The 16,868-nt window shown below is 39.1% G+C and overlaps 1 protein-coding gene across 1 annotated transcript in view; it reads left to right on the top strand.

Moving 5' to 3' along the window:
- The window catches only part of scarf2 (scavenger receptor class F, member 2), a 59,505-nt gene that overhangs the window by 37,768 nt on the left and 4,869 nt on the right, over positions 1-16,868 (top strand). The window contains exon 10 of the mRNA XM_079814795.1: positions 14,901-15,050. Within this exon, the coding sequence (XP_079670921.1) occupies positions 14,901-15,050 (150 nt within the window). The remainder of the gene's footprint in view (positions 1-14,900; positions 15,051-16,868) is intronic.

Here is a 16,868-nt window from a genome sequence, read left to right as displayed (position 1 = left end):
GCAATAAATAGCAAGCACACTTTTCAAGCAACACAAGTTTGTTCAGGTTTTACATGATAAAACAATGGATATTCAATTTAAAATGAAAGATTTTGTGTCTAAATGTGTCAAATGTTCATATTTACTGTGACGAAGACACCTGTGTGAACTTGAGAACAACTGACACTGTAAATCCACTAAAAACCAGCAAAACACCAGTTGATTAAACGTCCTTGAGCAAAAATGAAGAAAAATAGTATATTAGTCAGAATGCTACTTCGGGTTAGGGTTAGGACATGTGACTTAAGTGTCCCAAAGAGCCACTTGGAAATTGGGTCATATCCAAATCACAAGCAAAAATCCAGGTCCAAATCAAGGAAATGAGAGCTGAATTCTCATTTGACAAAGAAAATGGATGACACAGCTTTAATTAAAACAAACAATACCCTAGTGTATGGGTAACATGCGGTCACGGGTGAGCACTATTTAGTTATTTAGTGACAGAGAGCCTGAGAGAAAGCCCAGAGCCATACTGTCCTCGAGAGACACGTGCTTCCACGTTAATTTACCACATCACACACTCTAAAAAAAAAGGCTCGTAATCATAGGGGAACCTTTTTTAGTGCTATATAGCACCAATTTTGGTGCTTCAGTGGTTCTTCAGCGGTTCTTCAGAGGTGCTATATAGCATCTTAGTCAAAGAACCGGTGAAGAACCTCTGAAGAACCGCTGAAGAACCACTGAAGAACCGCTGAAGAACCTCTGAAGCACCAAAATTGGTGCTATATAGCACTAAAAAAGGTTCCCCTATGATTACGAGCCAAGAACCATTTTTGGTGCAATATAGAACCTTTTTTTTTTTAGAGTGCATAAGTTAAAGAGTCACTGCCATCAGACCCGGGTAAAGAAAAGCCCTGTCTAAAACAATAATGTCACTGTTGGTTAGGGTTGAGTATGGCCTGCAGATTGTTTCAATAAAACCCCTTGAGCTGTAAAACCCTGGATAGACAACAAAGAACAAGCAAGTAGTAAAACGCAAGAAGAAGATGGCACTTTAGTAGAAGAGATATGACCAGCATTCGGCTCTCAAACAAAAAACAGCCCTTTCATCCACAAACTTTATGAGAAAATGGACTGAGAATGCGTGTAAAGCGTCTCTTTTATCTGACATATCAAAGAGTGTTAAATGACCCCGGAGGCGGCCAAAATCAACGCGAAACAATGTTGATTTTCACGCTCACTCTTGATTGGTAAACAAATGGGGATTGCGGTAGCATATGAGAGGGAGAACTGAAAGCAAACGCAGATGTAGCGTCTACCCCGTTCTCTTCCCCACCCCCTCGAACTCCTCGCTTCATGGGAGGAGGAGCTGGATGAAAATATCGCTCTCTCTTTCCCTCTTTTTCCTCTTCCTCCTTTTCCTGTTGCGGTTCTGCTATCCTCATTGGCCGACTGCAGCAGTGAGGTCTGCTATTTTTCTTCCTCCACTTTTTTTTTTCTTTTTTGGAAACTCTACCCTCACAGGAGAGCAAATGGGGGGCTGGGGGTCTTTAGACAGGAAGTGACTAAATTTACCTCGGTGTGTTTCAGAGCCCCTTTTACTCCAACTAAAGCTGGTAATGACAGATTTAAGACCAGTGGGACAACAAAAAAAGAATGAAAATGTTTTTTCCTTCATCTCCTCCTGACCCACATTCTGTCTCTCACCATAATTTAGATTTAGGAACAACACTTTTCTACACCAGTGAAGTCGATCTGTCTTGAATTGAAAAGGTATATTTGGATGATTCTCACAATACCTGTCAAGTAAATATATATATACACTATTTTATTATAACTGATATATATATTTCACTGAACAACAAGTACATATGTACATACGTACATACATACATACATGAGTGTGTATATAGGTGTGTATATATATATATATATATATATATATATATATATATATATATATATATATATATATATATATATATGTATGTGTGGGTGTGTATATATATATATATATATGTGTATATATGTGTGTGTATACATTTGGTAGTATTTGTACTGAATTTTATAAAATACTGATTTAAATAAAAAAATTTTAATGTAAATACTTTAATGTTAATGTTAAAATTAAAAAGTATTTTAATTATTTTAATTCACTATAGCATTATGGTACACACATACTGTAGTTTTATCCATCTGATCAATAAATCACCATTAGCTTAGTTTCAATCCACCTATTTTCATGTGCATTTTGAGATATTAAAAAAACACTGGATGGAAAGACAAGATGCGCATAAATTCTAAAATTGTGCATAAAAAAAACTCTTTACATTTTACTTTACGGATACATTTTAGTCAGATAAGATGAGCATAAACTACGATGGAAATACATTTACCGAATAAATCCCTCGACGTGCAACAAAAAAACCTCACGTGACTTTGCCTCAAAAGTGGATGTGATTGGAGAACTGGACTAACCAGTGTTTGAAAGTAAATTTGCAAAAAATAAACATTTCAACAGTGAAAACCACAGAGATATAAAATTGCATTTTTGGCATTTTGCCTTCAATGAAATCATTTACATTCCATACTTTATACTTCGGATCCGTTTCATCGCATCTCAAATGTTGTTTTGATCCTCCTGAAATTCCTGAGCCAAAGCCTTGCATTCCCAAACACGAGCATCCGAACGCAAGATAGCGTGACATTGTTGTTATTGTGATAGCATGACATTATTGTGGTTCGCCTACACGTCCTGAGATGCAAGTCATTTATGATGTAGGATAAAAGAGTCAACGTGGCTTCCCCTATTGCGGACACTTCCATTTTTGTTACAGATATTTTGAGCCAATTCTCAGGAAGGTGACGATTTTGTTCTCTTGGACACATGGAATGGAAACGCTGCTTTATTCGCAAATGTCTTATGCAATATTCCAATTTTGCGCATAAGTTAAAGACGCAACTTTAGATGGAAACATAGCTAATGAGAATGATGGGAATATCTGAATGCATTATTTTGTTGCTTAAATTCCATGAATCGCAATCGCATCGCAATGCAAAAAAATCTTAGTAGTTAAACAAGTTATTTTTCCTTTTGATTTTGAGGTGACACACAACTTCGTCATGTTTAGTGAGATTTGCCGGTTTACTTTTTACTTCTATATCATTTAAGCCTAATTTATTTATATGTTCTCAGGTATTTAAAGGAACACTCCACTATATTTGAAAATAGGCTCATTTTCCAACTCCCCTAGAGTTAAACAGCTGAGTTTTACCATTTTCGAATCCATTCAACCGATCTCCGGGTCTGGCGGTAGCATAGCTTACTATTTAAAACTTGACTCTCTGAAGTTACATCGTTTACTAAGACCGACAAAAAATGAAACTATACAAACTTATTGCCGGTCACGTTGGAAGTTACCTAGCTGGGGACTATTTTCAGGCATTGCGTAATATCATAGCGTCTGCTACACCCATGTTACGGCACAAAGCTCCTTGATTATTACGCAGGAATGAGAGTATTGTTCCTAGCCATAAAGGCCTAGAAAATCGCAGTACACGATGTAACTAGTCAAATTTTAAATAGGAAAAATATCAAAACTCTTTGGTCATTTTTTGAGCGAGATGCTAACGGTCTAATCAGATTCAATGATCTATGCTAAGCTATGCTAAAAGTGCTACCGCCAGACCCAGAGATCGGCTGAATGGATTTGAAAACGGTAAAACACAACTGTTTAACTCTAGGGGAGTTGGAAAATGAGCCTATTTTCAAAAATAGTGGAGTGTTCCTTTAACTACGAATGAAACATTGTAAATAATGAGCATTGAACAATGTTCCTTGTAAAGCTTTTTAGCTCTTGATCTAAATTTCTCTTAGTCCAAGTCTATAAACATGTTTCTGGAGAGGCGTCAGAGAGACAGGCCACCTGCTGCCCTACTCCAGAGTACTTTTCTGCAGCTGTGGGGACTAGTGCAGCTGGGATGTCCCAGTAATGCACTTTTGTTCAAGGCCCGTATAGCAGAGGGTGGGCTGCCAGACCAGTCTAAGTCTCGGTCTCTGACAAGACAGCAGTTGTCCGATGTCAGTAAATGGCTTAGTAACAGCACTGTCTGTTGGCATGCATCCCCAACATACATGTCATGCCATTTAATGGTGTGGCGAGTCCCACAGGAGCATCATTAATCTGCACGATCAGAATGCTGGTGACATGAACAGCAGAGAACAGAGGGAAGATATTCCTTTGACATTGCGGGAAAGTTCTTCCAGCATCTACAGCTGTTTGGAAAAAGTATAAAGTATGGAATGTAAATTGTTTCATTGAAGGCAAAACTCCAAAAATGCAGTTTTATATCTCTGTGGTTTTCACTGCTATGTGCTGTTGAAATGTTTATTTTAGCAAATTTACTTTCAAAGCTTTTTTCCACCCTGGGAGAATGTTAGAATAAACTCTGCTAGCCGATTGCAAGAGCTCGAGTGTTTCTGAAAGAAGCGCATATGCTAGCTCTAAAGCATGCTAAAACTCAACATGAAAGCTCACTTTTTTTCCCCAGTCTTTGAGTGTTGTTCACTTTAAGGATGAGTGTAGAAACTAAACTAAACAACAGCTCATAGTTGTCAAGTTCCCAAAATCAATCTTTCATGGTGTGCAGTAAATCTTGTTGCTGGTAGTTATATATTTAAAGGCTGTGACACACCAAGCCGATGGTCGTCCGTTAGGCCGTCTGTGAACATCTGTCAGGCTAGTTTAGCCCTAGTCTAGTCTGGCTCATGTCACCGTGTTAAATCCCCATCGTGCTATCAGTGAGAGAAAGAGATCACTCTGACTGTTCAGTTTAGTGAGTGTGTTAGTGCGCGAGAATAAAAACAAAAGTGATGAAAGCGAACAAAGAAGTCACGACTACACAGATAGAAGGTTGTTCTAATATATGCCATCTTATGAGCATTGCAATATGTAAATATATTCATAACAACATGAGCTGCCTGGAATGAAGAAAGTGATCAGCATGATTAATATTCAAAATGGTAAACTTGCGCAGTTTTGTTCATGGCTTGTATACATGCAGTTCTATGCTGCGTTCCACTCCAGTTTTAGACACGCACTTGCAAACTTCCCTAAGCACTTCCCCTCGGGGGAATCCCCGCCGCCAATTTGAAGTGCGTTCCACTTCGTGAAGTGGACAAGGAAAGTTTATATGGACAGACCCTGCTCCCTTGATTTTGACCGAGGGAGCGAGTCTACTTCATATGTACACTTCAGGCAGCTTTATATACTGTTGGGATAGTTGTTGTTGTAGCACGGACTGTAATTGATGTGACACCAGTAGTTAGATGTTGTTTACATGTGACAGTACAGACCGGGTTTGTTGTGTTCAATAAAGTTAAGTGTACGCAACTATATTGGCGTTAACCGTCCATTCTATTGACGATAGAGGATAGAATGAAACATGGTGGAAACATGGTTGTGAAAAGTAAAAGCACATAGACTAGCAGACACAACGGAAGACACCGGCTGAGTATGGTCGAGAGAGCGGAGAGATCAGGTGCAGCGCGGATGGAGAATCCTTTGGGACTGAGACTGCCACAAGCCCTTTGCCTAGACTCCACTAATCTGGCGAAATCATGGAAATTGTGGAAGGAAGAGTTCACGCTGTATATGGATCTTACATTGGCGGACGCTGGGGAAGCCGTGAAGCTGAAAGTTTTCAGTTATCTCATCGGAGAGATGGGAAGAGAGCTGTGCGAGACCCTGATCCCCACCTCGTCACCGGATCGGACAGCTGCAGAGTATCAGATCTGTCACAGGAAAATAAAAGAACGATTGAAGGACGGGTGACAGAGGAAGTGCACGCTGTAAAACAGGCTGAGAGAAAAGAGAGAAGTAAGAGCACTGTAAGCTGCAAGTTTTGTGGGAAAATGCATGAGAGAAATAAACAGAAATGTCCTGCATATGGGAAAAAGTGCAAAAAATGTGGAAATGACAATCATTTTGCCACAATGTCAGATGTCAGAGTCAGGTGATGACAGTTATAAGGACATCTTGTGTGTAACAGTAGACACAGTGAACACAGTGGATAAACAGCAGCCGCCCTCAAAACTCTTTGCTGCAATGCTTCTGGGGAAAGAACAGATAAAGTTTCAGTTAGATTGTGGAGCCAGCTGTAACATTATACCTGTCAACCTGTTAAACCCAGCCACACAAATTGAAAAGACTGAGCAAGTGCTGGTGATGTACAATAAAAGTACACTGCAGCCAGTGGGGAAATGTAAAGTTAAATTGAGAAATCCCAGAAACAAGAAACTGTACCGATTAGAATTCATGGTTGTAGATGAGGGGTCCGCAGTGCCGCTACTGGGCAGCAGGGCAGTACAAGCCATGAATCTAGTGACAGTCCAGTATGAAAACATCATGGCTGTGGATAGCATTGTTACCAAAGAGACCGGAAAAGATGAAAAGTGGAACATGGATAATATCAGAAAAGACTATGCTGATGTGTTCCAGGGAGACGGATGTCTGGAGGGTGCGTATAAGATAGAAGCAGACCCCACAGTAACTCCAGTAAAACTGCCAAAGAGAAGGGTTCCTGTGGCGATGATGTCACCACTTAAAGCAGAGCTGACTGATCTTCAACGAAGAGGGATCATCACACCAGTAGACTGTAGCACAGAGTGGATTAGCAGTCTTGTCATTGTTAAAAAGCCATCAGGAAAACTCAGGATATGCATAGATCCAAGACCACTCAACAAAGCTCTGAAAAGATGCCACTTTCCTCTGCCGACAATAGACGAAATACTGCCAGATTTGTCAATGGCAAAAGTTTTCACTGTGTGTGACGTCAAAAATGGATTTTGGCATGTGACCCTGGATGAGGAATCAAGTTACATGACCACATTTGCCACACCGTATGGCAGATATAGATGGCTGAGGATGCCAATGGGCATTAGCCCTACACCAGAGGTGTTTCAAAGAAAACTCAGCCAAGCTCTGGAAGGATTGCGAGGTATATATGTCATAGCTGATGACATCCTCATCACCGGAGAGGGTGAGACATTAGATTTAGCAAACCAAGACCATGACGACAAACTGAGAGCCCTGTTGACTAGATGTAGAGAAAAGAACATCAAATTAAATGCAGAAAAATTTAAACTGAGGAAAAACGAGGTTCCATACATAGGACATTTACTTACCGCAGATGGGTTAAGAGTGGATCCGGAAAAGGCACGAGCAGTCAGAGACATGCCACGTCCAACAGATGTCAAGGGGGTCCAGAGGCTCCTGGGCATGGTAAACTATCTCTCGAAATTCTGTGACCACCTGTCAGATGGCTGTGAGATACTGAGGCAGCTAACTCATAAAGACAATATCTGGGAATGGTCAGATGTGCATGAGCAAGCATTCACATGGCTCAAGGACGCCATCATAAAAGCCCCAATTCTCAAATATTACAACCCAGATGAACCACTGACACTACAGTGTGATGCGTCGGAGACTGGGTTAGGGGCCGCTTTACTTCAAAAGGGGGTGCCAGTCGCTTATGGAAGTCGGGCATTGACGCAGACGGAGAGGGGTTATGCCCAGATAGAGAAAGAGTGTTTGGCCATTGTCTTTGGTATGGAAAAATTCAACCAGTATACATACGGGCGCAAAGTAACAGTACACTCTGACCATAAGCCACTGGAAAACATAATAAGAAAACCCCTGCTGAACACTCCAAAACGCCTGCAAAGGATGTTACTTCGACTTCAGAGATACGATATCGAAGTCATTTATATCCCAGGGAAGGATATGTTGTTAGGTGACACACTGAGCCGCTCATACTTACCTGAACATGCATCAGAAAATTCAGTAGAAATGGAGATTGAAAGCATAAACATGGTCCAGCATGCAAATATAGCGGAACAAAGACTCAGAGGCATTAGAGAGGAGACAAGTAAAGACAGAAAATTGCAGACACTTATCAAATTCATCCAAGAAGGTTGGCCAAGGATCAAAAAAGACTTGCCACATGACATCGCACATTATCACCCTTTTCAGGAAGAACTGAGTACGCAGAACGGAATTGTCTTCAGGGGGGAGAGAGTTGTAATCCCAGATGCACTCAGAGGTGACATTGTTCAGCGCATTCATTCCTCACATTTGGGCATTGAGGGATGCCTGAGAAGGGCAAGAGAATGTGTTTATTGGTTGGGGATGAATGATCAGATAAAGACATTCATAGAGAAATGTGACATCTGCAGATCTATGGATGTGAAACAGCAGAAGGAGACCCTGAGGTCTCACGAACTACCAAGTAGCCCATGGTCTAAGGTGGGTACAGACATATTCACTTTAGACAACAGAAACTACCTGATCACCGTTGATTACTTCTCTAATTTCTGGGAGCTGGACTTCTTATCCGACACACGATCCACCACTGTCATCCATAAACTGAAATCCCATTTCGCAAGACACGGTATTCCTGATGTTGTTATCTCAGATAACGGCTCGCAATATGCATCAGAAGATTTCAAAAGGTTCAGCAGACAGTGGGAATTTAAACACCGGACATCCTCACCAGCCTACCCACAAGGCAACGGGATGGCAGAATCAGCAGTAAAGACTGCAAAACGGCTGTTGAAAAAAGCAAAAGCTGATGGGAAAGATCCATACCTTGCCATGCTTGATCAGAGAAGCACACCATCGCAAGGGATCAAAGCAAGCCCAGCACAGCGATTGTTCAGTAGGAGAACCAGAACACTGATACCCATGCATGACAACCTGCTGAAACCAAAGGTAATCCACACTCGACAGGGTCAGATTGATAACAAGAACTGTCAGGCTGCATATTATAACAAACATGCAAAAGATCTAGATCCTCTGAAACAAGGAGACAGAGTCCGTGTCCAGCCGGAAGAACATAACAAAACATGGAGAAAAGCGACAGTTGTGAAACCTGTGGACTACAGGTCTTACGATGTCCAGCTCGACTCAGGGAACATTCTGAGGAGAAACCGCAGACACCTCAGGAAGGACAGAACCATAGTCGTGGAAAAGACAGAGACTTGTCAATCTGCAGAGGTGAACAGAGACAGTGTGACAGGCCCGAAACCAAACGCAGACAGTCCTGTTGTTTTTATTACAAAGTCTGGAAGAAAAGTGATTAGACCTCACTACCTTAAAGACTATGTACAGTAACCCACTAATACTCACTTCCATGTCCCAGGAAATTTAGTGGTATATTGGTTCACCTGCCGTTACAGTTGTATTCATATGTGCCAATTGAAAGGAAGAAAAAAAAAAAAAGAGATAAACTGTGCAGACACTTTATTTTGTTATAAGAGTTTATTAATTGAAAGGAATATGTAGTAGAATGCATTAAGGAGACATTACAAATACTGTCTTACTGAAATTGCAATGTTTATACTTTAAGAATTGTGTAGTGTGTATATTTCAGTCAATGCATAGCATAGGTGAAGGTATACATACTGTTCTGAGTTATTATGGAATTGACTTTCAGGTTGTAAGTTACTTGAGAGAGAGAAAAAAAAAAAGAGAGAAAGGATGTTGGGATAGTTGTTGTTGTAGCACGGACTGTAATTGATGTGACACCAGGGGCCCGTTTCAGTAAGGAGGTTCAACTCTGAGTTTAAACCTGAACTCTGAGTTGACTTACACTGAGATGGGAAACTCTTGAGTTTTGGGTTTCAGAACAACTGAATTGAGGTAGTTCAATCAACTCTGAGTAGACTGACTATGAGTTAAGCTCATGCACTCCAACTATGAAAAGCCACGATCAATGGAGCTCCGAAATTACGATTCACCATGGCAACAGCACCCAACAAAAAGATGTTTGCATACTTCCAGTTCAATATGTAAGTTTAATTCTTAATTCAATTAATTAAGTTTAATTTTCATGATATCCAAAAGGCAAAAAAATTATGTGGCAGCAGATAAAAAGTGAAAAATAAAAACATAATTCAATCAGGTAAAGCTTTAAGCATAAAATGTTCATGGGTGTTGGTTTAATGACTTTACCAACATTTAACATATTAATTAGATATTATTCAGTGTCCAATGTGCAGCAGCTTTTCCCACATAGACCCTTTTCACAGACTGTGATGACGCGTTTTAATGGTCATCAATATCGTAAATCCTGCAATGTTTTTTGTATTTTGTATTTTTTTTAAATGTATGTACATTTATAACTCTAATACTATATATTTTATTACTTTTGCATCAAATTACAAAAAACAAGTTCCCGCTGCTGTGAGAGTGTTTCTAATACAGTGTCTATGGGAGTGATGGTGAAAATTAACATCTTTCTCTCTTTCCACTTCCGTTATCAATCTCACTCTATTTTTTCCCTCTTTTTGAAAGTTGTTAAATCACTATTGTGGAGTTTTTCTTTTGCTATTTGAGCAAATGGGAACACAAAAAAAAAAATGTATTCTTTAATTCACCGCTATTAAAGTTAACCCAACTATGACGACCTGGAGAAACCCAGAAATGTGAAAAGGGTCTATGCTCTTTCCACATAATGAAATGTTCTCTGATCCCACTTGTTACATTTATTATTTATGGTAATGACATTAAACATTTGACTTCTACTCAGGCCAGCCAATACTCAGTAAGAAAAGCATTTGTGGCTTTGAATGAATGAATTAAGTATTTAAACACCGCTGGCGCTTTAAAAAAGGGGGGGAGACCGAAAGAAACTCTGGGTTTACCAAAGAAAACCTGCTTCTGACCAGGTTAGGTTCACAGAGTAAGTCACCCTGGTAACTGACTCTGAGTATAAGTTACCTCTCTTTCAGAAACTGGCTTGACTTACCCTGCTTCCTCGGGTTTGACAAACCTCCCATTCTGAAACAGAAAACCCAGAGTTTCCCTTATTTCAGGGTTAACATACTCAGAGTTTTCATTTAACCTTCTTTCTGAAACGGGCCCCAGTAGTTAGATGTTGTTTACATGTGACAGTACAGACCGGGTTTGTTGTGTTCAATCAAGTTAAGTGTACGCAACTATATTGGCGTTAACCGTCCATTCTATTGACGATAGAGGATAGAATGAAACAAATACCACAATGCAACACGATTGTGACGTCACCGCATATCGCGTTTAATTTACCCCACCACAAACAACTCTATGATATTTTTATTATTTTTAAAAACATTTAAAACAAACCAAATACACGTATATACATATAGAATGCTGCATTAAACAATTTCGTAAAGGAAAAAAATAAATAGTGCGTAAGGGCTTAGGACGTTCCAGTTCAGCCCATTGCAAATGTTCCTCCAGTAGTAGGCACTCATGCAACGTAAGCAATGACGCACATCCGAGTGAACAAGACGGAGGGAAGTTAACGAGTGAAGGGCATAATAAAAATGAACTGGAACGCAGCACTAGTTTTGGTTTCTCTTTTTGAAGGACGAATATAGACTTTAGATACCTACTAATATATAGTTATTTACGTTGACATTCGCCTGTAGTCCTTTTGGCCCCATTTACACCTGGTGTTAAAATGCATTTTGGTCAATCTAATAGGAGCTGAAGACTTTAGATTTTTTTAAAGTTGACATTTATGTGATTAAAGTCGAGTCGACGTTGACTAGTCGCCGATGACGTCATTAATGAACAAATAAGCCTGAACCTCGAGTTGAGAGACGAATGCGGGTTGCCTTGTGCACAGCTATGGCAAATGACACAGCGATGCCCTCAAAGCTATTGCTCTTACATAACAGCTTATATTTATCAGTTCTTTTGTTTTTGGGTCGTTATATTTCTCAAAGACTTCTGCTCGTTCTAAATCGGATACAGATAAAGTAGCACAGTAAAGATAACATTTATATGAATGCATTAGTGAGAGAGTGATTGTGTGTGAATTAATTCTACCTGGCAGTGCCTCTCTACTAATAGTGAAGCTGTGGTTTTAGCTAGAAATATATGCTTGAACTATTTAGTTTCTAAGCTATTTTATTGATAAATCACAGAACAGTGTTGACAATACATTTCTGAGCGTGATGTGCGAACTACTGTCTGTATGTGTGTGTGCGTTACAATGCAGCAGCACATTCGTTTAGAACGGAGGATTAACTTGTGTGTACAATAAGCTGTTTACACCGTTCATCCAATACATTTTGAGGATCTAGATGCTATAATCAAACATATCTTGTGGAGCGCTCTCGAAGAATGCGTTTATTTGGAGTTTTAACTGTTGGAAACAGCGTAAAAGTGGACTTATTATCCTGCGCTGTTGAAAAAAACAGCATATGCTGGTTAGGTATGTTTTGAGGCATGGCAACTGGTTTGAGCTGGTTTAAGCTGGTCAAGTGCTGGTCCTAAGAAACTAGCTCCAACTCAGGACCATCTTATAACCAGCTTAAACCAGCTCATGACCAACTAAGGACCAGCATAAACTAGCTCAAACCAGCTGCCATACCTCAAAACATACCTAACCAGCATATGCTGTTTTTTTCAACAGGGTGTTGCACCCTCTATAGGCCATGATCAGCGACTAGTCAACGTCAAGTTTAAAGCGTCCTGGCAGAGCATTAAAGTCGACTAGTCTGTGAAATCCCAACTAAATACAGGTGTAAACGGGGTGTAAAACTTCCCTTTTGATTACTTCCAGATGTAGTAGAAAACACATTCGACCAGATTGCTTTCACAGTGTAAACGCTCATGTGGTTGAATGTGTTCAAACCGCCACAAAAGACCGCCTACTCTCTTCCTACAGACCTAAACCGGTAAACATCACTGGAAGTGCGCTAGACAGATGGGATTTAAACTTTGTCGGCTGAAGAGCCAAGTTTGGTTTGAAGAAGAAAAACATACCAAGCACAGTGTTCTCTCACCATTCTTGATTTCTAACACACACTCACAGTGTTCGGCGTGGTTTTGCGGCTGTCAGAGCAGAAACTAAAAGCTACTGTTCTCCGTATGTTTTTCCGTTGCCTCTGGTTGCGTTCATATGTAAATTGCGTGAGTTTATTTTGACCATTAGATCGAAAGATCTGAAAAAGCCCATACGTTTACCCGTCCATTGATCCTCCCCTCAAAGAAATCGGGACAGAAGTGGATGAAAGTGGACAAGAGACGGATTAAAATACCCGATAAAAACGGGAATGTGTCTCCCTCGTCTACTTGTGATCCGATCGACCAAAACGCATTATAATACCAGGTGTAAACAGGGCCTTTGTTGTGTTCAAGTCAAGCGGCAACCTCCCCCAGTTTCTCTTGAAGCCAATACGGAAGTGACTTAAACTGCAATTCATCGACAGGCCACTAGGGACAGGCTCCAGAAGGGAGCAGAATCTCATTGAGCCCCATGTTAAAATGGCCAACTTTACAGCAGAAAAAAACATGTTTGCAGAATTGTGGTTTTGGTCAATATAGCTAATTTTGCCCTTCAAGACAACTGTGAGGGGGGTGATTTTTTTTATAACTCATTCATTTACATTATATAAAGCCTTAAAGTTCTGCATAATTAAGGGCGTGGCCACTTTGAGTGACAGATGGATAGCCGTTTATCTGCTGTCTGTTAGTCATCGCGTCACCTCAGCTCCACCCACATCCCGCCTCTTCGCCCATTTTCTAATATCCGGGAGTGACACGCTGCCAAGATGGCAACGGCCAGCTCGATCCTACTTTACACTTCAAAACTGCTCTTCAGAATCCTATGGGTGACGTCACTGACACTACGTCCATATTTTTTTACAGTCTATGGTTCAAGTGCAGCTTTTTGGCACAGATGCAGCCGACGCAAGAGGACAACATGATTGGCTTTTTTTCGCCGCTAGTTTTTTGACGTCGGCTTGGTGTGTCCTGGCCTTAAATGCTACTTAGTAAAAAAAACATTTTACTTCCATAATGTAAAATGTGGATGAACATGTTTTTATCCATCATGAGTTGATTAGATTGGGGAAAGTGGGTGTTACATACCAGATAAGTGGGCTTGGTGATGTCACCTGAAAAGGAAATTTGTTTCAGAGACAGCGCAAGTTATTACATTGAAAAAAATCAATGCAAAATAAAGACAAAGAACATGTATAAAAAGTAAATGAAGTCAATTTTGAATGCATGTTCACTTGAAAGAGATCTTCTGAACTCGCCTAGAAGGTTATGCACGGCCAAATAGCCAAAAGAGCAGTGTGAGAGAGGCGTAACCAGGCCAAGAAAATGTGGTTAGCATCTACTCTAGTTCCTCCTGGCTGAAAGGAGATGTGAGCAGCAAGCCACAGGAATCCCCGCTGACCATCTTTTCTATGTCAGCATGAATGCATCATCACATATAAGTGGGTGAAAGGAAGCGGCCTCTCGAAAACCACCGTGACCTTCATTAGGACCACAGTCACACGAAGGAGAACTGGGCAAAAAGTTACCACTGTACATTTGTAAACTTTTGTGATTACTTAGACAGCACTTCTCAGTTCCTTACAAGCTGTTGTTAAAATAATCCCACACATATTCACTCATAAATATCAAGAATTTGGAATGAAATGTGCTCTCATTTCATTAAAATAATAGAAAATGTTAAAACCATGTAAACCAGGTTGACCAGTAAGATCATGCTTGATTATTTGCTGCTAAACAACGTAGCTATGTTGGTCCACTAGCACCAAACAAGCTCTAACTCTCAGTACTAAACCTAACTGTAATCCAATTTACCACAGTACATTCTTAGGTCTTCAGTAGCTCGCAGATCATTCCACTAGCATGCTTTGAAGTGTAGTGTTTCACTTGTGTGCTGTCAATGCTGGCTTTCATACAGATTATCCACACTCCACTATTTGCCCTTGTCGGTCACTAATGCAGACTGTAGAGCCTAACATCATCACATATGTAGTCAAAGAGCCTTTGTGTGTTGTGGAATCCAGGGAGCCTTCTTCCACTGATTTGACCTGACCTCTATGTTTGTTTTCCTCTTGTCCAAACCCTTAGTCACCCACCACGATCCTGAAAACACCTTCAACAGTATTATAGAGCCGCCCTCCGTGGTGGACCAGCCTTCTCCATCATGGTCTTCCCAGGAGTCCTTCTCGTCCTTCGAGACGAGTGAAGATGGGCCCGTTTACTGCATACCCCACGAAGGTGAGCGGGAGCTAGCGCAGATAAACCATCTGTTTGTGCAGCGTGGAAAATAGATGAGGCAGTTAAGAAATCTCCTGACAATTTTATTAAATGACCCCATTCTGCGGTAAATGCTTGGCCTCTGGGTGCGTATATCACGTGCAATGGGTTAATACAAACAGCAAACGCTATAAATGGCCGTGTCAGCAGATCCTACGCTTTCAGGATGTGACTCAGGACTTTCTGCATAAACCGTGGTGTGGGAGATTGCTGGAAAACTGATATAAAAGCATTTTAAGGGAAAAAAAACTCAGGCAGTGTTCCATGATAATGTGCAGTTTTTGTGTTTCTATCTGGTCATACACATACAATAATCTTTAGGTGTGCTCATTATTTTATTCTAGATATTTATTTAACAAGCTGAGCTCGGTTAGTTGTTTTTAATAAATGTCAGTATAGTCAAAGTTTATGTTCAGAATTAAATACTGGCTTTATACTTACTGAGTAATAAATAGAATAAAATAAGATATAAAATAAAAATAAAATAAAATAAAATAAAATAAAAAATAATAAAATAAATAAAATAAAATAAAATAAAATATTATTAATATTAATTAATTAATATTATTTTTGATTTGATTTGATTTGATTTTATTTATTTTATATTTTATTTTATTTTATTTTATTTTATTTTATTTATTTTATTTATTTTATTTATTTTATGTATTTTATTTATTTTATTTATTTTATTTATTTTATTTTATTATTTTTTATTTTATTATTTAATTTAATTTAATTAAATTTTTTTGTATTTTATTTTATTTTATTTTATTTAATAATAAATAAAATAAAATATGTAAACTTGTTAATGAAAAGTAGAAATGTTGCCTTGGCAAAAAACTTAAATAAAATGTGCTGAAGTACGAAAATTAATCAATCTAAAATGATAAATAATAATAATAAAAATGACAAAAGTAGGTGATAAAATTATAAAATAAAAATGGAAAAAAAAAAGGTAATTCAAAATATTATTAAAAAATAATTATGCATATCAGGGTTGGGTGATTTACAGTAAAACATTGCGATAGACAATGATATCGTCGGGGGGTTGGGTGGTGTATTTTACTATATCTCTTTACATAAATATTTTCTACTTAAAAATTATAATTCCATTATTTTACCAACCTAACTTATTACTCATCCGGGATTTCCAATAGGTTTGCACGCACTTTTCGCAATCCGTTACGGAGCTATTCAATTTTGATTTTGCATATTGTTATTTAAACGTTCATTCGTGTAGTTCATATGACCACTTTACAATATTTCAATAGCAGTTTATTTTGTAGCCTATGCTATGCTTTGCACGACAAAAAGTTAATTGTGCTGCTAATTATAAGTGAAATGTAAATCCTGAGTGTTGTTCCCGTTTTCTTGATTTGTTGTTCTTCTGTGTTTTAATAAATGTGTGTTATCAGAATCACCTTCATTCTTCCATTTGATTTTACATTATGGCCAAGGCAAATTGTCTTTAAAAGTATTAACCAGACAAAAGTTATTTGACGTTCGATGAAGTAAAACTGCCGCTTCAGTGCAGTAGCCACAGAAGAGCTATGTGACAATGAGCAAGATTTCCTGAGACTACAATAGGCTACTATTAATTCACTAATAAGGGCTGTTCTCTTGAACACCATTTTATATTTTTTAAATTTAATGTACAGTGTTAGACATGTAAAAAAGACAAGAGGCTAACGATGTCAAGATCAATATTTGTGTAGCCTGCCTGACACGGTATTTTCACAGACTAACACGTCACGTCTCATGCATATATGCATAAATACT

Source organism: Gobio gobio (genome assembly GCF_949357685.1).
Source record: "Gobio gobio genome assembly, chromosome: 4".
Classification (NCBI taxonomy): Eukaryota; Metazoa; Chordata; class Actinopteri; order Cypriniformes; family Gobionidae; genus Gobio; species Gobio gobio.
The sequence above is the reverse complement of the archived record's forward strand: the minus strand, read 5'-3'. Positions and strand labels throughout refer to the sequence as shown.